The sequence below is a fragment of the Melospiza melodia genome, chromosome 21 (assembly GCF_035770615.1).
Source record: "Melospiza melodia melodia isolate bMelMel2 chromosome 21, bMelMel2.pri, whole genome shotgun sequence".
In the NCBI taxonomy this organism is placed as follows: Eukaryota; Metazoa; Chordata; class Aves; order Passeriformes; family Passerellidae; genus Melospiza; species Melospiza melodia.
In genome coordinates this window covers 6,850,723-6,874,535 of record NC_086214.1, presented here as the reverse complement: position 1 = coordinate 6,874,535, position 23,813 = coordinate 6,850,723, and the positions used below count along the sequence as shown (strand labels likewise).

At 42.8% G+C, this 23,813-nt stretch overlaps 1 protein-coding gene across 2 annotated transcripts in view; it reads left to right on the top strand.

Annotated features, from left to right (window-relative positions):
• Positions 1 to 23,813, top strand: part of LOC134427620 (sphingosine-1-phosphate transporter SPNS2-like) — a 137,107-nt gene that overhangs the window by 61,019 nt on the left and 52,275 nt on the right. For both annotated transcript variants that reach the window (XR_010030207.1, XM_063173626.1), the window contains exons 3-4: positions 1,052 to 1,188; positions 23,036 to 23,187. Coding sequence is in view for 1 of the 2 variants with exons in the window: in XM_063173626.1 (XP_063029696.1) it covers positions 1,052 to 1,188; positions 23,036 to 23,187 (289 nt within the window). In the remaining variant the exon portion in view is untranslated. The remainder of the gene's footprint in view (positions 1 to 1,051; positions 1,189 to 23,035; positions 23,188 to 23,813) is intronic.

Here is a 23,813-nt window from a genome sequence, read left to right as displayed (position 1 = left end):
TGACTAAAGAGAGACCCCCAGGTGTTCTGGTGTCCTACCCAAATCCTTCTGGACTTGCTGAATCCCAGACAGCCAGTTATAGACAGAGTTCATACTGCACACCAATAAAGTCCATGTAGTTGCCCTTATCCAATCCTCTAATGTGGACAGACAAAAGCCAGGTAAAAATCAGCTTCAGACATGGAAATTTCTGCCAAAATCCAAATTAATAAGGGACATGTTGGGTATGACCCATTTCAGGTGTTCTCAGGGGGTTCACAGGCCAGGTTGTTCTGAGTTGGGTGAAGGAATGAACTCTGAATTGAGGTGATTTTGCAGAAGTTTCTCTGTCACGAGCCTCATTCTTACATGACAGCAGCTCTTTGTTTAATGCTTTGGGGCTTTTGGAGGAACAAACTTGAAGTCTTTCAGATGAGGACAATCCTGGCCTGTTTGGACTTTGTAGGTTAAAACTCTTTCTTCTAGTGAGGCTGCTTCAGTGATGGTTTAAGTACAAGTTTAGTGATGGTGAAAGGACCTAGTGAGGAGACAGGGCTGGGGACAGTAGGATGATAGTGGTGTTTAATGGTGTTCCTCACTGTTGCGTAATTTCTTTAAAATTGGAAGGATGCAAGGATGAAAGAGCCTCAGCTTCTGTGGCCCATTTCTCTCAGGTCTCTGCTGCAGAGCCAAAGAGGAGCCCTTCCCTTGTTTTCTGTGTGCTTGAAACTCCTTCCATCCTCCACTTCACCTTCTCAGTAACATTTAAGCAGAAGCTCTTAATTTATTCTGTCCTGGTTTTGCCCATCCCCAGTCAGACTGTGAGGGGCTGGTGCTTTCAAGTAATACGAGTTCCCTGGCCTGAAGTTTCTCTGGGAATGAAAAATCTGTTTGATTAAGGAAGCACCGACTTCAGAAAGCCTTATTGGCCTGCACAGCTCTGCAAGGCAGGGCTGCAGAATGTCTAATTATTTGGAACTGTTCTCTAGAGGATTTGGCTTGCAGAAAATTAGTCTTCCTGTTCTTGGTCTGATGTTTATTAAGTGTTTTTTCCTTTTTCTCTCCTTTGCAGTTTTTATCTGTAGTTTCATGGTGGCGGCGCCGATCTTTGGTTACCTTGGTGACCGCTTCAACAGGAAGATCATTCTCAGCTGTGGCATCTTCTTTTGGTCAGCTGTCACTTTTTCAAGCTCCTTCATCACTGAACAGGTAAGATCTTTGCAAAGACACTTTGCAGGTTGTCCTGAAAAGATGGGCAATATTTTCCTAAATAACTCCCCATTGCAGTGTGCTCAAGGGGAACACATCCCTCCTGTGTGTATTTAACATTTAGCATGTTGTATTATCTGACCTTTTGTGGGAGAAGTGTGCTCTGTGTAACTGTGTTTGCTTAACTGTGAAAGCTGTCACCCTTTGATAGTGCATATTCATAAAAAGGAACAGATGAAGCATATCTAAGCAAGAGTTTCTGTTGACATAAGGGCTTTGTTTTGAGGGAGATCCTAAAGAAGCTTTAAAAGGCTTTACAAAAGTCTGGGGAAAATGAATCCATGGCTACACAGTGGTTCTTTTGTCTTCTGATATGTAACTGCAGCCATTGGATTTTGTTAGGAAGTCTGCTCGTGGTATGTGGAATAACAAAATGCATCCAGCAGTGGTTTTACAGATGCACTTTGGTGTCTGGCCACCAAGGCAGAGAAAGTGGATGATAACACAGAGATCAGACAGTTTCAGCTCCTTTAACACTTCTCAAAGGATTTATCTGGGGAAACTGGTGATGGAGTTGTCAGGCTCACCTAATTTTGTCAAGCTCTGCCTCCCTCTCCTGCTCCCAGGACAGCTGCAGTGCCCCATTCTGAGCGCTCCTCACTGCATTCATTTTCTTGTCAGAGGCATTTGGAGGAAACACTGATCTGGCAGTTTCTGGGGGGAAATATCCTCTTGTTTAATCATACTATAGCAGAGATTTAATTGCTGCAGGTGGCAACATTCCTGCAGAGGTAAATCCCAGCTCCTGCCATCATCAGGCTGGTTTCCCCAAGGGAGGCAGGGGCATTCCTCATCCTTTCTGTCCAGCTGCGTTCCAGGGATTGCAGCATTGTGGTCACACCTAAAGAATGACAACCAGGGGCTAAACCTCTCCACCCTTCTCCATCCTGCCCACCCGCATGCTCTTCACTTTTTAAAAAAAGAGAGTTTCCACTTAAAGCAGGCAGTGGTACTCATGTCAGTGTGGCTTTCACCAGGATTGGTTGTTGCTGCATTTCTAAAGCAAGATGCATATGGCCAAAAGTGGAAGCCTTTAACTCAGGAAATTGTTCTGGGTTACCCTTGGCCAGGAAGCACCTTTTCCAGAGAAAGAATGTGTCTCATCTAAAATAAAGAAGGGATTTTTTTTTGTTTTCTCTTTAATTTTTTTCTTTAAATGTTTCTCATAACATTCTGCAAAAGCAGCTTTGATCAGAGCCCAAAGACAGAAGCATTTTAGAGAGAGCCAGTGACCTTCTTATGAACACTTCCTGTGTTGCAGACATATATTTATGCTTAGGTTCTCATTGATCTCCCTGCAACTGGGTCCCACAGCTGGAAGTGGGAGAGCACTGGAACTGGACTGATGTTTTCAGAGTTGAATTTCAGTTGAAGGATTTGGGGCTTATTAGCTGAAGTAGTTCAGGGATTAATATAAATGGTTATTTGTACACAGGGGCTCAGAGTGGCAGTAGCAAATGTTTGGAATCCAAACCCCAATGTTTTGGAAGTCATAAGAGAGACAAGATCAAAATAGCCAGACCTGTATTAAGTCATCCTGGATATGCATCAGTACTAACTCTGGACCCCAAAGACCATCTTGACAAAAACCACCCTAATACTTAGAAAAATCCCCTGTCCTGATTGTCCTGTAGTCCTCAACTCCAGCAGAAGACTTAGCTATCAATCCAGAGTTGTCATGCCCAGCTCCTGTCACTGGCTCGGGAGGCAATGGAAGATGTTGCAGCTGCTGTAAGGATGTTCTCTACCAGTGGCTGCAGCACTGAGCAAGGTCCTAAGAATAATCCAGCTTCCCATGTTATCCCTGCCACTTTGGTGCCCGTGTTGGAGCCCTGAGCCCTAACTGGGAAGACATGCCACTGTAGAAAGCCAAGGGAGACGACCCATCCTCTGATCAGCATCGAACTCCGATTTATTGATCCACCAAGCACATTTTATAACAGTGTTAATTAAGTTCATAGATATTGCAAAACCTATGAGCTCATCATAGGTTACAGATTAAACATTAACCCCTCCTTTTGTTTTCAATACCTGTGGTTTGTTATTGAAACCAAGATTTATTTTCTCACCCTGTTCTGAAAGTTCTCAAGACCTCCATGTTTGTCAACTTTTGCTTTCCCATACCAGCCAAGGACAGAATGTTTACCTGTTATGAAAAAACAGCCTGAGAACTTCTGCTGTTTACAGAAATGTACCTGAGAAACTTTGTTGTTTACAGAAACAGGCTGTGAGAATTTGCTCCTCACAGCTGCCTTTTCCATCAGCTGTATATGATTATGGCATGTCTGAACAAAACTCTATAAGCCATTTCTGAGCAAAATTCTCCAACATGCCACATTGAACAAGGTGAATTCCTGACATGCTAAAAGGGTCAGAGAAGAGCTTTTTCTATTTTTTTTTTTTTTTTAATCTAGGCATTTTTCCTGATCTTTGTTGTCTAGGATTCATTTGAGGAGTAAAATGTTGCTTTTTCTATCAACATTTTTTTTTCCTTTTAAGACAGTATAGGTATTTGTTGGGAAGGAGGACAGAGAGCTGAAATATCAAAAACTCTTTGCTGGCACAAATAAAAGCAGTAGTAAAACATCTGTGAGTAGAGAAGCTGTCACATGCAAGTTGAGATGAGAACACAGGGCTGGAAGGAGCAAGTTGACACAGGAGAACTCCTTTATGTGGCAGCACCAAAAATCCTGAATTAGGTGAGAAAGAGCAGCCTTTCAGGAGGAATAGCAGAATCCCTGTCCTCAGGGATTGCCTTTCTTCACATTTTGATGGGGCCTAGTGCCTCATGCATCCTGTCACTGTGTAATTAAATAGAATGCACAGCACACAGCTCAGATCTGGAGTGCAAATGGGAAGAGACAGCTTAACAAAGGCCAAAAGCAGCTACAGAGCTGGTGAACTCTGAAGGCACCCAGTTTGTGAAGCTCTTTGGTAGTGTGTCAGTTCCTGGCTAAAATTTGAACATCTAAAGGAAGCCATGGAAAATGCTGTTGTTTGAGTCAATGATTATTGTACAAACAAATTTACAGAAAGACACATGTTCATTCTTATTTGTCCTACTGTCCTGCCACAACTCCATCTGCTGAGCATGATGCCCTGTGGTCTGGGATGTCCCTGGGGTCAGCTGTGTCCCCCCAATTCCTGTGTCCCCCCCAGTTCCTGTGTCCCCCCCAATTCCTGTGTCCCCCCAGTTCCTGTGTCCCCCCCAATTCCTGTGTCCCCCCCAATTCCTGTGTCCCCCCAATTCCTGTGTCCCCCCCAATTCCTGTGTCTCCCCCAGTTCCTGTGTCCCCCCAATTCCTGTGTCCCCCCTAGTTCCTGTGTCCCCCCAATTCCTGTGTCCCCCCCAATTCCTGTGTCCCCCCAATTTCTGAGTCCCCCCAATTCCTGTGTCCCCCCAATTCCTGTGTCCCTCCCAGTTCCTGTGTCCCCCCCAATTCCTGTGTCCCCCCAATTCCTGTGTCCCCCCAATTCCTGTGTCCCCCACAATTCCTGTGTCCCCCCAATTCCTGTATCCCCCCCAATTCCTGTATCCCCCCCAATTCCTGTGTCCCCCACAATTCCTGTGTCCCCCCAGTTCCTGTGTCCCCAGCCCTTCTCTGGGGGCTGAGGAGCAGAACAGACCTTGACTCTGTCTAACCCTTGCTCAGCAATGAAAACATCCCTGTGTTATCAGCTCTGTTCTCAGCACAAATCTAAAACATGGTCCCATAGCAGCTACTGGGAAGAAAGTTAACTCTGTCCCAGCCAGAAATTAACCCGAATTAACTCTGTCCCAGCACAAAGGGATTGGAGTGCAGTAAAGCTCATCTAAGATACTGTCTAAATGCTATTTTATTCTGCTTGGGTTAAAAAAAGTAACTGAAAATCAGCAGATAAATCAGGAATTGGATACATGTGCCATGCAGACAGTTGTTAGAGAGCTCTGCCTTTTTAAAATATCATTAGTTATTTATTATCAAGTATCTCTGGGTTCCTATAATGGAATAATGTCTGTCAAAAAAAAGAAGAATTGATGTCTTATCTGCTGGTAGGTACTAAATAATTAGATAATAGGCTCTCACAATGCAAAAGAAAATCAGGCCAAAATCTGAGGGTAGTTCCAGTGCATACAGGGGGTAATAGAAAACAGCAATGCATGAATTCCACGCATAGCAAAATACTAACAGGACAGCTCATGCTTAAAAGTTTGGTTATTGTTCATGAGAGCTTAAATTAATTTTGAAAGAAATCAGAGTAAGAAACCAAATAAATACTGTATCACAGATTGATTCCATAAATACACCTGTTTCCATGGATAAAAATATCTAATGATAAATTTAACCAAAGAAAATAATCAGAAGTAGTAAGACTGAGATAACATTGATAAGCTCATTTTTTAGTGTTGTTTGATGATTTATGTTAGTCCAGAATTTCTCTATAGAAAGATAAGACATGAGGCCTCCTCTGCTTTGGTACTTGCACATTTCTGCTCTATAGCACTGTTTAGCACTTTAAAATAAAAGTTCCATTAAGAAACCATTAACAAACTTGTTCAATAATATAAAATCAGGTAAAGTTGGTACATATTTAGACATATCTCTAAATTAACTCCATTTATGGAAGCTTCAATAAATAATGGGTGTGTCTTAATTTTTGTTTTCTAATTACCAACACCTGCTTAGAGATTTTCTCCCTTTAAACCTGACTTTATTTCAGGTCTGCACCTACCAGCACAACTTTCACCTGCAAAACCCTTTCTTGTGTTGTTTTTGGCTTTTGCCAGGCATTTGGGGAAACACTTGCTGGTTCTTGGTTCATGAACTGTAATAAATCAACAACAAATCAGTAGGGTTTTGTGTGGCATAGAGTCATATCCCAAAGTAATGAACCAAGGGCACAATCTTCATAGAGTTTCTTCACCCAGATGTGTTTCCAACCACACAAAAAGCTAAATATATGTTTGTATTCCTCTGTATCAATATAAACTCTGATTTAATAATAAGTAACCAGTTTATTTCCCTAGGCAGCATTTCCATGAGCACAGTGCCTGATTGCCTGTGGTTGGTGATCACCCTGAGGTGGTTTATATTCCAGGATGTCATTGGGAAGGGTCTGTAATCCCAACTGCACCATTTCTCTCTTTCTGAACAGCTTAATATGACCCAGCCTGGTTGTCAGGAGTGATCATCAGGAGAGTTATCAGGAGAGTTTGTTTCTGGCTGCTTGGATATCCACATCCATTAGTCATGATAAATGTTCTCAGCTGGTTTGTCTGAGCAGCAGATTGTCTTAGGTGAGCCCTAGGGTTGGTGCTGAACTTCCAGCCCCTCTCAGCAGATCCCTCTGGGACATCAGGATCCCTCTCCCCTATGGGGAGACACCTCTATCTTAAAGCAAGAAAGAGCTTGGAGATGAAAATTTGCAGACTGTTCTCTAGTCTTCTGAAATACTGCTGTGTCCATGTAAATATCTTGTATAAAGCATAATTCTGTATAAAAGGCATGCTGGCTTACAAATGAACCAAGGCTTCTGCTCCCCCAGGCTGGGAGTCCAGCAGTGCCTCAAGCACCCAGGGCAGGCTGTGCTAATGGGGTTTGGTGGGAAACACCAGCCAGAAAATTGGGAAATGGAAAAGCAAAGCACTGACAAGGTAAACCAGGAATGTGCTTTTGAATTCTCCAGTTCTTGGTAAATATTTCTGTTAAGACTTTGATATAGCTGACAAGATAAAACCTTTTTGCTCCCATTGCAATTTACCACTGGATAGGTATTTCTCTTAGTGTTGTTTTCTTTTTCTTTTATTTTGTTTTATTTCTGGAAGAGGAAGCAAATTGTCCACGGTGGAGTTGCAGTTAGTTTGCAGTGCTTGCTCAAGTCCTGTCTTTCAGACTTGCCAGATGTATTTTTATTTCCAAACTTGTCTTTCAAGGAGTTTCTAAAAGAGAAGCAACAAATTATGTGCAGTATGGAACAAATGGTTAGCTGGGTTAATTTTAAAAGCATAAATATAATCCAGCCACCCCCTACACACGATGATTCACTATAGGAAAAAAAAAAAGGATTTAGTTTTAAGCGCTCCAGCAGGAGTTGTAATGTAAAACATACAGCTCCTGTGCCTGTGGTTCCACTGTGCTAGATAAATACACAGCCTGAAAAACATAAACAAACAAAACTAAAATCCCCAAGCCAACATTTTATATGTAAGGAGACTGAATGCTGTCTTTGAAGCCCCCATGAATTACTGGGGATGTTTATATCCTACTGTTCCAGCCTGTTATTTTTGAGCAGAACTCTCTTGTAGAGAAAAGGCAGAAGGGATTCTCCCAGCAGCTTTGGGCACTCAGCTGTGTGTGCATCCAGTCCCTTCCATCACAGGCAGTTCCAGCAGCCCTGTGGCTGTCACACAGGTGATGCTGCAGTGACCAAAGAGGGGCATGGCCACAGCTCCTGGCTGGCTCTGCTGTGTTTGCCAGCTCTGATGGGGCACAGGAGCCCTGCAGGTGAGCAAGTGCTGCTGGCATTTGGATTTCTGCACGCTTGGCCTTTGCTAGACTGCTCAGGAGAAATGCTGCCTGCTGGTACCAGCATCAGGTGGGTGCTGGTGCTCTCTGTGTGGGGGGTGTCTGCTCCCAAATCCCTCTGAGCTGCACTTCTGCCCCTTTGTGCTGCCCCAGTGCCCCTGCACCACAAGATACCCCCAGCCCCCTGCATGGCCTCTGCTCTCTGAGATGAGATGTGGCAATCCCTGCATCTCCTCTCCTTCCAGCTGTCAGAGCTCCCTCTCCCCACAGGGCACTGGTGCCAGGTGCAGGAGGTGCTGGGCTGGGCTTGGGTGGCTCAGGAGTCCCAGTGAGAGAGGGAAAGGGTAAGGGCTCTCATCTCTGCTCTACCCTGCAGAGTGGAATTGTGTATGGACTGATTCTGCCCCACTGCCCCTCTCTTGTTTGTCTGAAGGAGGTAATTTAAAGAGAGATAGTTCCCACAGCTCCTTTTAGAATTATAGAATTGTAAAGGATGGAAAAGACCTCTGAGATCATGGAGTGCAGCCATTAACCCAGCATCACCATGTGGAAATTGAAAGGTACCATTTCTTTAACCCCTCACCAGCAAGAAGGCACCTGCTGTTCCTTCCAAGTGCTTTTGTGAGTTTCACTATCTCACACCTTTTAATATGGATTATATGAGGTGTACTGTAGGAAAAAACACACTATTGCTTATTCCTTTAATAATGGAGCACTGACTGAGCTGGTCTTAAGATGTTCTGGGTATCTTAAGATGTTCCAGGTATCTGTGCTATCATCTTCAGCACAGCTGATTCCAATACTGTATTTGGAGTACTTGTATTGGAGGAACTGTTTTTCTCTAAGAACATCTTCTCTTGCACATACAACTGCAGTGATTTGAACTCTTCAATCTTGGGTCCTCATGTTCCCTCAGATTTTGCTAACCAAGGATGGAAGCACTGGGAAAAGATTTATATAAATGAAATAGTTGTAGAGTGCAGAATTACTGTCATGTGTTTGTCTCCTGGTCATTTTATGTTCTTACCTTGTCCCTTTGTACCTGTCACTCTTCCAAGGGAAACTATAAATGAAAACTAGATTAAGGTGTTCTCAGAGCACAAGACCCAAAAAAGCCAATCTGTGAGAGCAGGCAGCTTTTCAAAGGTGTTATCAGAAATTGAAGTGTATTTTCTGCTCAGTGCTGGGGTTTTTCCATCCAGTATCTGTGTCCATGTACCTGTGAAGCATTTGGGAAGAGTTATTGAAAACACAGCTGGTGATGGCTGCCAGGGGAGAGACACAGCACAGATCCAAAGCCTACTCAGGAAGCTTATCCCTGTGATGGGGAAAATGAACTTCAAGTAACTATCATAAGGAATATCTCCACCACACATTGTGTTTCCCATCTGCAGGGTGTCTGGAACAGGAATGGTTTTGCTCTCCCTTCTGGGACCTGAGAGCAATCAAGATGCACCCCCCAGGTGGGGTCAGTCTGGCCCCATGTCCTATTCAAATTTCTCAAATCACCCCAGCTGTGGGCAGCTGTGTGTCCACAAATGTGCTTCCTGCACCTCTTGTTAGGACACTAATTGGTCTGAAATTATACAGTATCTAAATCAAACACTGTGGATATGAAAGATGTTTCCATTGCTTGGTATCAGAACTCACTCAGTGAGTGCTGCAGCAGAGGCTGTGATCCCAGCTCAGTTTCTTGCACTGAGGTGTCAGAGCTGCCCCTCAGAGCTCAGGCATTGTCTGGAGCAGGTGAGCAGAGGTTTGTGCTGGGAGAGCCCCCAGGAACAGGCTCAGAGCTCAGTGCTGGTGTGCACAGGGTCTCAGTGAGGGCCTCTGTGATTGCCTGTCCTGTTTGAGAGCACTCTTTGTTATCTGGGTTACTGGAAGATGTTGAAACCATTATCACAGGCTCTGTGATTGTGGCTCTGATTCAGCTCCTTCTTTAGAGGCCTGTGGGAACCTTTTGTGTGTCTGTGGCAATTGAGTCAGACCCTGCATCCACACGCATTTGGTGCTGTTTCACTGGATCATGGAAATGCTTAGAGACAGCAGCATGGTGCATTAAAGAGTTTTGCAGGCCAAAGACCTTTACAGGTTTGTCCCATTTTTTTACAGAAAGCTGAATTTATAGTATCTGGGTTGAAGAGTAGGAAAGTTCATCTGCTGTGTCAGCTGATGGATGGTGTGGAAGCAATGTAACATTCCACCTGTCCTGCTTTTGTTGTGCCTGAGCAGGAAATCTCACCTGGGCCAGTTATTTGCTGAGGAGGCAGAGGGAAGAAGGCATGATTGTTTTATTTCCAGGCTGTGTGTGTCTTGGAAACATTCCTTCTTCTTGTGCTGTCTGTTAAAATGTATATTCTGCTTGTCATGCTGCAGCAGAGGCCTAACCCCAGGGCATGCTGATGGAACACAAATAATGTCTTATGTCTTAACTCTGTGTAAGTGGAAATCTCTATAATGCTTTAGCATTATGTTTTATAAATAATTATGACAGTATCTTAAGCTCAACCTTATTCAAAACATTGAAGGAATGGAAAAAAGGGAAAATGCTCTTAAATAGATTGGGGTTTAATCAGTTGGTATGGGGAAAAAAAAAAAAAAGTAGTAGTGCTGCATGTGAGTTTCCAAGCAAATATTAAAATATAAGGGAATTGTTAAATTTCCTATCAGCCTGGCAGGATCCTTGCAATAGCGCTGTGGCCTGAGGGACACAACATCGTTCCTGGTGTGGGGTCCATGGCTGCATGCTGGGGGATGCCTGGCTTGGTCAGACCAGTTCAGAAGGCAAAGCAAGTCACTGCTGCAGTGCCTGGGTGGTCCTGTCATTTTGGGAATTAGTTCCCAGCTAGCTGTATTGAGGGTACAGAGAGGGTGCCAAGCTGGTGGTGTAGATAGAATGTGTGCCTTCATGATCCACTGGGATGCTCAGATATGGCTCTGGAGAAATGTTTCCATTTTTGAAGGCTGTAACTGATGTGTGTTCAGCATGGATAAATGTGAGGCAGCTTCTGGATGGTGTTCTTGGAGCTGATGCTTTGGGAGGGAGCACAGTGCTTCAGCAGAGCTTGGTTAATGATGCCTCACAAAGAAAACAATCCATTCATCCCAGGTTAGGCTCATTAGGAGGCCTGCAAACAAACCTAAACTTTCTGTTAGCAGGATGGTTCTTGAAGGTTGTGTGTATTGTCCTGAAAAACAGGATGCAGGAGAGAGAGAATGTGTTATTCAGGCTCTGCCTTCTGTTCAGATGCTAAAGTATGGATTTGAGCCTTTCTTTGGCTGCCTGCTGATCCAAATGCATCAGTCACTCCTTGGGAAGTGTAAGTGCTGCCTCAATGGCCACACAGCCTTGGCCTCCTGGGTTGTGCATAAAGGCTGAGAAAAGGACCATTATGTTCTAAGTCATGTGCAAATAGTGGGAAAAAGGGAAATGTTTTACAGTACCAGGTGCTAAATTAGTCTTTTGAAGTGTTGACATTTCTTTTAAATGTATAAAGTTCCCAGGCTACACAAAACACTGCATTTGCAATTCAGATAAGTCAAATTAGAGTACTAATCTCAGCCCTCCTTAATAGATTTTGAGCTGGAAATCCCTGGCAGTGGTGATGATCATCAAATCTGAAAACATGAGTGATGAAGCCTCAGGAGAAGACAGTCACAAAACATCCAAATGTGTTTAGTGTGGTTTAATAGGCTGTCATTTTGTCAGATAGGCTGGATTTAAAGAATGAAATTAAGCTACAGCACGACAAAACCTTGTCAATTAATAACACTTCAAAAAGGAACATGACAACTGTTCAAGGAAGATCATGAATAAGAAGTAACTCCAAAGTAGAAGGAATTGGTAGGTGCACCACTTCCTCTCTGGAAATGTGATGCTAGAAGAGAGGCATCTCTCAGATATGGGCCAAACACACTGCAAGCTCAGCCTTCTGCAGAGTTCTTGGAGGCCTCTGGATCTTGATTGAGTCAGCAAGCCCAGGGAAGCGTGAAAACAGAAAGCAGGAGCAAAAATCAGAGTTTGGAATGATTTAAATGGTTCTTCAGCAAAGCTGCTGCAAGAGCTGACCTGCTGGTGTACTTGATTTTTAGCATATGCAAAGCAAAATATGCCAAGAATCAGCAGAACCAACAGTATGGGAAAAGTTGCAGGGACTGTAACTTTGTGTGAATTTAATTTAAACCTTGAGGGAGTCCCTTAAAATGTGTCCTTCATGAACTCTCAAAACTTGAAAATGGGTCCAGTGCAGGGAAAGTTTTCACACCTGGGTGTCTCAGTCAGTTGGATGAAGCTTTTTTCAAAGGGTGCTGAGAAATCAGTTTCTGCAGTGGTTTCAGGGATAGGGACATGGGGTTGTTCTCTCCAAGAATCCCCAATCCATCCTGATGGATTTGACTAAATTTTTGCTGAAGAATTGGTCCAAACCAAAGAGTTTGAGCCAAGACAGCCCATCATGTTAAAGAGGCTGGGTCTCACACATTTCTGTAGGCATCACTGGAGGGGCAGATGTTGTTAGTGAAAAGTACCAATGCCTCAAAATGTTTGTTCTGAAAAATCTGGCATCTCTTTATTGCTTGGATTTAGGGTTTGATTCATCTGTGGCCTGGACACAGTAATCCATTAATGCCTGTGAATATTCTTTGGTTCAGTGAATGCCTCCCCATATTCCAGCTGCATTTGGGAACCTGAGTCTGTCAGAAACCTTGCAGTGTTTCCACAGTTGCAAAAATATATTGTATTTTTTCCAGTCCCTATTTTAGTGATTATGGCTGTGTTTGCACATCTCAGGAAGGAAACTGTGATGGTGCCTAATGCCAGAGATATTGGAGGCAAGTGCTGGTGAGTGTGTCCCACCTGACAGATCTGGAACAAAATGCAGCCATTTGCTTCAGACCCAGAACTATCAATGTTCTTAGGGGAACACTTCTGGAAGATACATTCTGGTGTAATGGTTTTGTAACAGGGATAAATGACCACTATTTCAGCCCTGTGAAGGGCCATGGACTCCTCTGGGCCTTACACCACAGCCAGGGATGAAAAGAAATGTTTTAACTGTCTTCTACCAGGCACTGGGAACATGAGGCTCTTTATAAACCCTGTGATTTATTTGAACATCAGCTTTTTTCTTTAAGGTCTATTTTACAGCAACATTGCATCTGCTGGATGGGGTTTGGTGTGTGAGTAACCTGGTACCTCCCTCCTAATTTCATCCCAGGTTCCTGTCATTAATCCAATATTAATGACCAAGAAACTAAACTGAGGAGAATGTAAATCCAATCATTTGCATGTTGTAGCATTTTTACCATGGGGAGATCAATCAAATGAAAAGCCCTTCAGTTAGGGAGCTGAAACTATACTCAGTTTATTATCAGGACCTGGTGGTGCTGCTTCATCACCCAGTGTCTCGTAATTACACTCCCTAATGAGATGGAGAATGGGAATTGGGCTTGCTTCTTCTTCTTTTTTTTTTTTTTTTTTTTTTTTTTTTTTTTTTTTTTTGTGCTGCCCAAAAATAATAATAATGACTGAAAAGCAACAGAGGATTCCCTCAGGACTGCCACAGCTTTGGAGTTTGGAGGGAGGAGAGTGATGGGAACCTGGATTTCAGACACTGCAATTTTAGTGTTGAAAGGGATTTTCAAATTCAGCATTTGCAAATAGCTCAGAAAAACTTGCCACAGGTTTTTGTCCCTATGAAGCACAAAGCAACTCTGTGGAAGAAGAGCTGGGGGAATCTTGCTACTTCCAGGGTCCTTTGGGTTTGTTTTTTATCTCCAGAACATTTTTACCTTAGAGCCTCCCTGTGGGTTTGCAGTTGTTAAACACTTTAGTTGCTGATTGAAGGGTGTGATGAGTTGAAAAAGGAGTATCTTACTGTCTTTATTGGTTATTTTTATATACTAAATAATAATATAAATCTCATAAAATAGGGATGCTTTAATCAGCCAGAATCTTAAATGCATTCCCAAATAAAACTTTCCACATTCTATTAAGTGTGCCTGAACAGGCTACCTGGGAGAACTAAAGCCATTAACAAATACTAGAGGCAATCAAAGCAAAGGTGAGTGGACTTTGCTTCATCTCTCTTGCTCATTTTTATATTTAAATATGTATTTTGATCTCTTTCTGCTTGCTGTAGTCTCTTTTCTCCTCTTAGGGCTCTGAGTAGCAGATGAATTTTCCCAAAAGGGAATTGCTCAAAGGTGAGGTGTTCAGAGCTGAGAATCAGTGAGACACTTAATGCATCCAAATGAGCTGAAGTTTGGAAGTGTTTGACAAAGTGTAAATGGATGCTGCAGAGGAATCAGACCTGCTTAGAGGCTGTTGTATAAGTCCATCCTAAATGCAAAGGGTTTCAGTATTGGCCCTTGAGGAAATGATTAATCAAATGCATTAAGGTTTCGGTAAATCAGAGCTTGCTGTTAAATTTTGGTGTGGTCTCATCTGTAACACAGTTATAACCTCCAGCCAGCCTGTGTGGAATAAATGCATGTGAATAAAACTGATGTGAATGTGGGAATAAAACCTGTGAACACTTGAAGGAAGAAAGCCTGGGGCATTTGCACTTGAATTTTAGTGACCTGTTTGAGAGAGTTGAGGGGAGGCTCTTTGGGTAAGAGAAGCATCCTTTGCCAGACATAAATATTTAAACTAGTATGCTTTCTATGCCAGGCAGGCTTAAGGGAAAAGGAGTGAAGAAAAACCTGGCTGGTGTGAACGTGGCAGAGACACAGCAAATGTGAGATGGTGTCTGCCATATGGATTTAACTGAATTTAAATACTTTACCTTTGTCAAAGTGGCATCCTCACTCTAGAAGTGCTGCTGTCCCCACAGAGGCCATAGTGCTGCTTTGGTGTACATTGAAACCTGATGGGAGCTGTGAAGGTGCAGCCAGACTGCTCTCAAAGGTCCCCAGTGCAAAGATGAGGCAAGGGGCACAGACTGAAATACTGGAAATTTCACTTAAACATAAGAAGAGGCAATTTTTGAGGATGGTCCAACACTGCAACAGGTTGTCCAGCCTGGCTGTGGCCCATCCATCTTTGGAGATACTCAAAATTCAGTTGGACATTCTGTTGTTGGTCCTGCTGTGACCAGGGGACAGGGACCAGACTATCTCCAAAACTCCTCCCAGTCCCAGTTATTCTCTTCTTCTCTGAGTGCTTGCAAAGGAGAAGAGCAGTTTAAAAATGGTGATGGAAGATGGACTCAGCATCAAGAGTTTCATTTGAAGGGAGGAAACTGTAGAACTCAACTAGAATCCAGTGGTGATAGAAGTTCTGGGAAATGTTGTGTGCAGTAATGACTTACAAAGTGGTTGTGATGGTAGAGATGGGGAGTGAGAAGAGGGCATGGGTGAGAGATAACACACACAATGAGGGAAGAAAAGAGGAGTGTAAACCCAATCATTTCCCTGCAGAGGATAAATGGCAGAAGAAGCAGCAGCTGCAGTGCCTCTGCCCTGGGTGCAGGACTCGGGGCTGATAAGGGGAGAACTCTTGGTGGAGGTGAGAAGGGTGGTTCATAATTAGATTTATCTGACAGGTAGCTCTAACATGAACTTCTCAGTGCCCTGGTATCTCTACAGCAAACAGATAAACACTGATAACTGTCAGCATTGACTCAGAGCTGATAACCCATCAGCCTGTCTCCAACCAGTCTCCACCTGAGCATGTGCCCTGCTGGTGCCTTTGTACCACCCAGAGACTGAGCATAACCCCCTCCCTTTGGTTGTTGGAAATCCTGAAACCAGTGCTTAGCCACCCCCTGAACAGGAGAGGAAAGTACTGATCCACAAAACATCTCAGTGCACAGTTCTGCCCTCATGCTGGTTTGTATTTTTGTCTCTTGGCTGGCAACTCCCGTGAGGGATTAGGTAAGATTACTTGTCAATAAAGAAAAAGAAATTCATCTTCCTTTGTTCCTGCTCAAAGATCTCCCAGATGGTAGACATCAGATGGCCAAAATTTGGAATGAATATTCAGTTACTTAAAAATCTGGGCTGAACTTGACAGGAGGACATGTTCTTCAGGATTGGCATGGAACAAATTCACCAGTACTATGTAGTTCCTCTCTGGCTCTTTACAATATTTATTCTGCTTTTATTAGAGAAGAGTTAGAACCACTGATGTTTGAAAAGGTGAGGCATTAACTTTGAGTTTCATATCTAGATTTGACATAGCATTCCCATCAAGTATTTGTGCCCAGAACTTACATCCAGTGATGGAAGCCAGGTGTCTTGGTTATATATATGCAAAATTCTTAAAGCTTTAGGGGTGCACAGTGCTGGAAGATGTATTTAAGCTTATCTGTTCTGCTGTGGCCTTTGTCATCCACCCAGGCACAGAATGGAATTTGAAACACCAACCTCATTGTTTAATGTCAGCTTGTCTCTCGTGCTATGTCAGTGTCCTTGTTTGACTTAGAAACTCTCATATTGTTCAAGGTGAGCCCTCATTCCTGGGAGGGCTGTGAGAATTGGAGCTTTTCATGTTTAAGCAAATATGTAATGTCATTCCAGTGCTCAGCTCTTCGGTGGCTCTCAGCTAATGAGCTGGAATTTGAGCTGTGACTGTGCAGGAGTCAATGCTCTTAGTCACCACCCCGATACTCAGAGCAGGTTCCTGGTTTGGTTTACCTCATAGTTAATGGTGCATCTTTTGGCAAAAGGTGTGGTGTGTCATCATTAACCATTTAAACCCTGCAGAGTGCTGGGGAACCTTACAGGAGCAGAGGAGGAAGTGGTGTTTGCCTGGCCAGAAAATGCAGGGTGTGCTCCAGGAGGGCAAATTCTTGCCGGTGAGTGCAGCTGCCAAAGGGAGCCACTGTTGTGCAGCCCTTGAATCGATACTCGAGCCCTGTGGGCTTTACTTTGATCAAACACTCCTGCAGTGTCTCAGATTTATCCAGCTGATCACTTGTGACTGCTGTGCTGCCCTGACTGCCTAGTGCCAGGCTCAGCCAGCTGGAGAAATACAGGAGTGCAACTCAGGGAAATCAGGGCAGTCCCAATGCTTTCTCCTTGGTTTATTGTCATTTCACCACGTTTTAGGCTCTGTGTGACAACCCCAGCTGCCTGTGGTAGGAATGACTTCATGCACATCTTCTTTCAAAGGATGCAAGCCCTGATTCTATATTCTTGATTTTTGCATAATGTTTATAAAATAAAAGAAGGAAAATATGGCGAAACTCAGCTCAAAGAGGAATTTAATGGTACTGAGTCCTCTTTTACATCAGTTAATGCATTATCCACGGGAGTTATCAGCATTCTCTCATAGTGAAGGGTGCAGGTGCTGTAGCAGTATAAAAGATCCTTCTTTTAGACCAGCAACAGCAGATTTAAACATGGTTTGCATTGGTGCTGTGCACACACAGGAGTTCATGACTCTGGAGTGTCTCTGTCTGTGGGATCTCCTCAGTCCATGTGCCCCTCAGCTGAAAGCAGCATGTGTTCAGCTTCTCTTGAGACCCTTACAAGCTATTCCACATTCAAATGCAAATACTTAATAAACAAAGCTTAAGGATCATATGATTCTTTAGACAGTAAATCTGGTGGCTCAGAGTTGTACACATATTTGGCAGATTATAGGTTTACCACTGGCAGATAATCTTTTAAAGACCCAGTGGCTTTACTCCTTTTGTTAGCTAATTAAAAAAGGAGAAAGAACTTCAAGCTGTAATTAGACCTCTTAAAACACATATTACTCCCTGAATGGTCTATACAACTAGGATAAATGTATAATTAGGAGGTTTCACCAAACATGATTAAAGCCAGTCATGTGTCCTAGGCCATCAAACATTTATGTGTGCAGGAGATTGAGAGCAAAGTCACTATGAAGGTGTGAATAGAAACCACACTGTACATTTTATCTGTGGGATCTGATCTGCATAGAGGTCTTTTCTAACCTAAACAAGTCAATGGTTGTGTATTATAAATATTTAACTCCAACCATGAAAGCTTTTTTTCAGATGTAAATTTTGGAAGGATTGTCACATCCATAGCTTCTAGTGTCTGGTGACAGTAATGAGACCAGGTCCCTTGGACCCCATGATCTGTCACTCTTGCTGTCTGTGGCTTGCTGATAGTTTGAGAAATGTAGAAGTTGGCAGGTAGAATGTTCTATTCCTTATTGGCACATCCCCAAGGGATAAGGATTTGTATCCCTTCTGAAACTCATTTCTATTTTGAGGAATTGGGTTTCTTTTCCTTTATGGCTAGAGGCTGTTTTTCCTTCTATATATTTGAGATATGGGAAGAAGAGAGCACACCCATTGACCCTTTGTACCTCCCATTCACAGGTGTGAGTGCTTTCTCCATGCATTAATTTCTGGTGATGCCATCTCTTCAAGGGAAATTCCCAGCAAGGCTGTGGCAGTTCTGGGTCTCTGCAGCCAACATTCTTTCCATATGTTGATGGTTTATTGTGTGCTGGAATCCTCCCTGGCTTGTGTCTCACCAGCCACACAAGGTGGAGAAAGGGACTGGAAGCCCTGAGCCACACAACCTGCCTGCTGTGAGTTCCAGGAGGAAATTTTGCACCCTGACTTGCTCCTGGAGCTGGTAGCAGGCAGGTTTTGTGGCCCAGGTGTCCCTCCCCAGTGGCACAGCCAGGGAGCTGCACCTTGGGCTGGCACACGGGCAAGGAGGGGGATTGAGGCTATGAACTCTCCCAAAAAACCCTCTGCATCTCTCCAAACCAGATGTTGGCAGCTCTCATGGAGGTGCAGACTGTCTCTGATATGACTGCTTTCCAGAATTTAAGACAAATTAATTGTTTGCCCTAATAGCTCGTTTCAAATAAACTTCAGTTTCAGGCATTTCATTTCATAAAACACTGCTGATAAGTGTTGAGGTTGCTGGGCTTAACCTATGGGGAAGGAATTAGTTCAGGTCCTGAAAGCTGACTCAGATATTTTCAGTTTTCCTGCCAGAAACCTACTTGCACAGATGGACAAATTACAGCAGAGTTACCAAGTCATATAGAAAGAAACTGGCTTCTTCAATATATATCAATTTCTGCTTGGGGAACAGTGAAATTCAGTTAAAGTCTGAGCTGCCTGTTCTGCTTTTGAGCACTGGCAGAATTGAGCTGGTGTCAGCCCTTTTTCTTTCATTAAACTCCTGAGAACCCTGAGGTAGGACATAAATGGAAAAGCAGTGGGGGGAAAATCCAGAGCAGAGGAAATGGCAGAGGTGTCCTGCTCCAGCTGTGGAGGAGAACAGAGTTTCCCTCAGCATGTGGAATATCTGACTTTGCCATGTGTTTGTGCAGGTTGTCATGTCCTCATACATTTGGAGAGGAAAAGGGATGTTCTATGGGTGTATGTGTATAAATGTACACAAAAAATAGCAGTTGTCTGTATTGCATGTGGAGTGGTTTTGGGACCAGTTTCTGAGTGGTTCATGGAACGCCTGTGGTCCAAATGAGCAGCAGCATTAGAATTTTAGAGTTGTTTTGTTGTTTGTATTTTTTTCTTCTTATATGGAAAACAAACAGACAAGGCCTGTCATGGATGGGACCCCTTTTTGCCTTGGGGAGCTCCCCAGCTGTCCCTCTTCAGAGACAGCTAAAACAGAATTTTTGAGTGACTGGTTAGAGATGGAAGATCGGGGTCCCAGCTCATTTTAGCAAAATAATTTTATCATATGAGTTTCAATAGAATCCATGCTAGCCAAAGATCCATAAGAACGGGTAAGAAGAGGAATTAGCTCTTTAATCCTAGATATAGAGCTCCAAAACCAGGCACAGTATAGAACCAACTATAAATGATTCCCTAAATTGTTTTAGATTTTTGTATGTTTAATCTAGTTATCACAACTAGATGGCTGGATGGTCTGTAGTCTTGAATATCTGATCTCAGAAGGGCAATACTATTCAGGTCTTTATGTGGATTATGTTTTTTAAGAATGCTTTTATTCCCAGATGAAGTAAAAATCTTATTACTTAAGTTTGAATACCACTGCTTCAAAAAACATAGTTTAAATATTAAACAGATATTTGGAGTGTGTCAGCATGGGATAAACCAAGGAGAGGGATTTGAGGAGGAACTGAGAGAGAAGAGTGGATATGACTTGTTGCAGATGATTTCATGGTATTGGGCATCTGATTCCATGGTATTGATGAAAATGAGTCACTCTACCACAAAAGGAATACTTGGCACAGCTTTCCTGCTTTGCCCAAGGATTGTAAGAGGAACCTTCTCACAGCATTGTTTGGAGGAAATTCCTACCCAGTGCATTCACTGGGGGCAATACCAGCTGGTGAGCACAAAACTGTGACATTTTTCTGTAGGTATTTCCAATTTGAGGAACATCCAGTGCATTTACAAACTTGTCATTCTTCAATTGTAGGTGACACTGCCCATTTCATCCCAGGCTGGTGACTACTTTGCCTGTCACCCTCTCTGGGATCCAGATCTTCCTCAGAAACCACAGCCAGCCTGCAGCTCCCTGCTTTCTAATTCTGCATGACTAAGCCTTTCAGCACGTTAGAAATACTGTTGCTCATTCAAAATACATTGGTTACCTGTGCACCAATGACTGCCAGCATATTTCTGCAGTGGAGTGGTTGAGCATTGGGAAATTGACAGAAATTAAATCATTTGAGTCATGGTATTGCCCTTTCTGCTCACACCCACGTGTGTGAGTTACGTATGTGCAGCTTGTGGGAGATGCATGAATGTGAGCGGCACTGCACACACCCTGCCAGCAAACAAGGAACTTGTATTCCTGCAGAAAATGCATATTGCTCCACAATTCACACCAAAATATGAGGAAGTGAAGAGTACACGAAAGTATTTTGGTTTTTTGTGGCTGTTGGAATTCTCAAAATGTTCTTTTCAGCCAGGGATTACGGTGAGCAGAACAATGCAAACGTGTCAGTGGTAGATTTTTGTCTGCTGATGGATGTTTTTATGGCTGAGACACGTGGCTTGGAGTCTGCATGGCATTTTCCATGTTTGTGAATGAGACTTGGACTCTAGCTTGGCTTTGCTGTAGGGCACAAAATCAGTCATTTCCTTGTCTTTTTCCTATTTGAAGAAGGAGAATTGGTAATTGCTCATTTTTCCCAAAGCACTTTCATGGTTAAGGACACATCATAAGCATAGAATCACAGAGGAACTTAAAATTCATCCCATCCCACCCCCTGCCATGGCAGGGACACCTTCCCCAGGTTGCTCCAAGCTCCATCTAACCTTGCCTTAGACACTTGCAGGGATGGGGCAGCCACAGCTCCTCTGGACACCCTGTGCCAGGGCCTCACCACCCTCACAGGGAAGAATTTCTTCTTAATATCTAATTTAAGCTTGCCTTCCTTCAGTGTAAATCCCTGCTGTTCTTCTCACAAATGATCTGCAGAATAATGACAGCAAATTGAGGATTTATAGAGGTTAAATTTGTAGAAATAGATTTCCCTGTGCTTACAACTTTCTGCAGTGACTGCTTCATTTCTGTCCCTGCAATTATTTCTGGGTGTAGCTCAAGCTGCTTAGATGGCTGAGAGTTTGCTTGTTCTCATGTATCTGGTATTCAGGCATCAAAGCATTGTGTCTTAGCCTGCACTCAGAAAACTGCAGGGGCACTGAAAGAGCTTAGGTTGAAAATCAGGTCCTCACAGTTCATGAACGTGTTGATTGAAATGGGCCATTAAAAAATTCCTATTGGATAAGCAAATTCTTTTTGACCATTTTAGACTGAGTTGTGCTGAATGTGAAGTGTATCCTTGTGGCATTCACATTCTCTGATCAGAGAGAAGAAAGAGAAAACAATTCTTATCTTTACTTGCTGCTCCTGTTGTTTTTGCACCTGTGGAATATTAGGAAGATTGTTTACCTGAAGTGATTTGTCAATTGGATTTTGCTGAGGATTGTTTTGTTTCCTTGGCCAGTTGGAAAAAACTGTGTCCTGACTGTCTGGAGACAGTCATGAGTTTTCTTTAGTATGTGTCTTAGTATAGTATTGTTAGCGTTCAAAAACACATAATCACGGGGGATTATATGCGGTGCTTTTTATTAAGAGCTCTGGGAATCGGGGTATATTCAACCCAAATCTGACTCCGACCATACATCTGAAACGATCATGTTTTATACTCTATCGTTACATAACTTTCATGTTAATTATTAAACTTATATTGTTCTATTGTATACATAAATTTAGCCCCTCTCTGAATTTCCAACACAGTTTCTCACTATTCTTCTTATGGTTATATAATAATTACATTTAATTACTAAACAATCATCACATCTAACAATTATATAATTTACCATACTGCTTACGCAGGTGCAGTTGATCTGGGAAAGAACAAAGCCTAACATTTTAGATTCTATCTTTAACTTTTTCCAGGGTTCCACTATCAGTATTAATATAATATAATATAATATAATATAATATAATATAATATAATATAATATAATATAATATAATATAATATAATATAATATAATATAATATAATATAATATTCATCATTCTGGATGAATGGAGTCAGATTTGGGTTGAATATACCCCGATTCCCTGTGGGATTGCCCTTCAGCCAGACAGGCAGGTGCTCCCTGGCAGCTGAATGCCTCCTGCATGCCCCTGCCCTGTGAGCCTCTGGGTCATTCCCTGCTTATAGAGGACATGGATGTTCCTGGCTTCCCAGTAAAGCTCAGGTCACCTCTGACAGTTTTGGGGAGGTGTGTGCTGCTCTTCAAGGCAAGTGGAGTGAGATGGGTGCTCAGCACCTTTAAAAGATTCTCTTACTCCATAGCTTTCAATGAAGAAGGACATTCAGTTGGGGAATTTCAGGTTCCACTCTTTCCCAACTTTGCAGAGCCTTTAGGATTTCCCAGTAGAACTGTCCTTGGCACGCTGGGGAGGATGGCTGTGCTCAGCAGGAGTTGCTGTTCCTGGATCCCAGAGCAGGATTTGTTACACTCACCCACCTCCCCAGGCCTTCCCAAAGCAGCAAGAGTGAGCTGGGATCTGGCAACAAACTGGGGGTCTTCTGCCTCCTTTAGGAAATGTTCTTGAATGTCACTGAGTAAATGTTTTATTATTACTTTTCTTTCATGCCTATAAATCTTCACAAAAATTATCGTCCCTTTCTTCTGGGCAAAAGACAAATGAAACAGCTCTGAAGTTCCAAAAATATATAATAAATATAAAGTTCTAAAAATAAATGCATACAGGAGCATCATTTTCCAGTCACATGAATTTGTATTTCACTGACTGCTGTCCATCCTGAATTAAAAAAGCCAAGGGGGGACCTGCTAATGTTTCAATTTCTTTTCTCAGTATTTCTGGCTCTTTGTGCTGTCCCGGGGTTTGGTTGGCATTGGTGAAGCGAGTTACTCAACTATTGCACCAACCATCATTGGAGACCTGTTCACCAAAAACACAAGGACCCTGATGCTCTCTGTTTTCTACTTTGCAATTCCTCTGGGCAGGTAAGTGGCACAAAGATCCTTCAATCTCCTTATGGCTTTTCTCTGAAATAAACTCACATGGATCTGAAATTGCTAATGATGATAGTTCTTGACCTTGACTGGAATGTAGACAGGAAAATATTGTGAGCAGTGACTAATTAGTTGCAGGAATTAGATTCTTTTTTGGCCCTGTTACTGGTTCATGTGTGACTTTTGGGAACTAATGGGAAGTTTGTTGTTGGTTTATTTAGTTTTCTTCCTCCATTTTTACAGCAATGGGGTGGAAATGGAATAAAAATATTTTAGCTGACTTTTTCTCTCAGTGGAATTTCTTTATCAGCACAACACAGTATCTGATTGTTGGGACAGGAGGGAATCTGTCATTATTTTTATTTTTTCAAATAATGGCTGACCCTCTATTGTGAGATTGTCAGCAAGGTGGCTTTGCATAGTTTGCATACCATTTCCCAGAGCTGGACAATATCCTGGGAAAAAGGGCAGTATGGGTTCATTTCCAGCAGGGAATCCATGGGCAACAGGTTCCAAACTCAGAGAAAAACTTCTGGTGGTGCATTTTACAAGCTGGAGCACTTACCTGTGAGATAAAACTCACAAACATCCTTTTGCTCTTGAGGAAATAGAGGGAA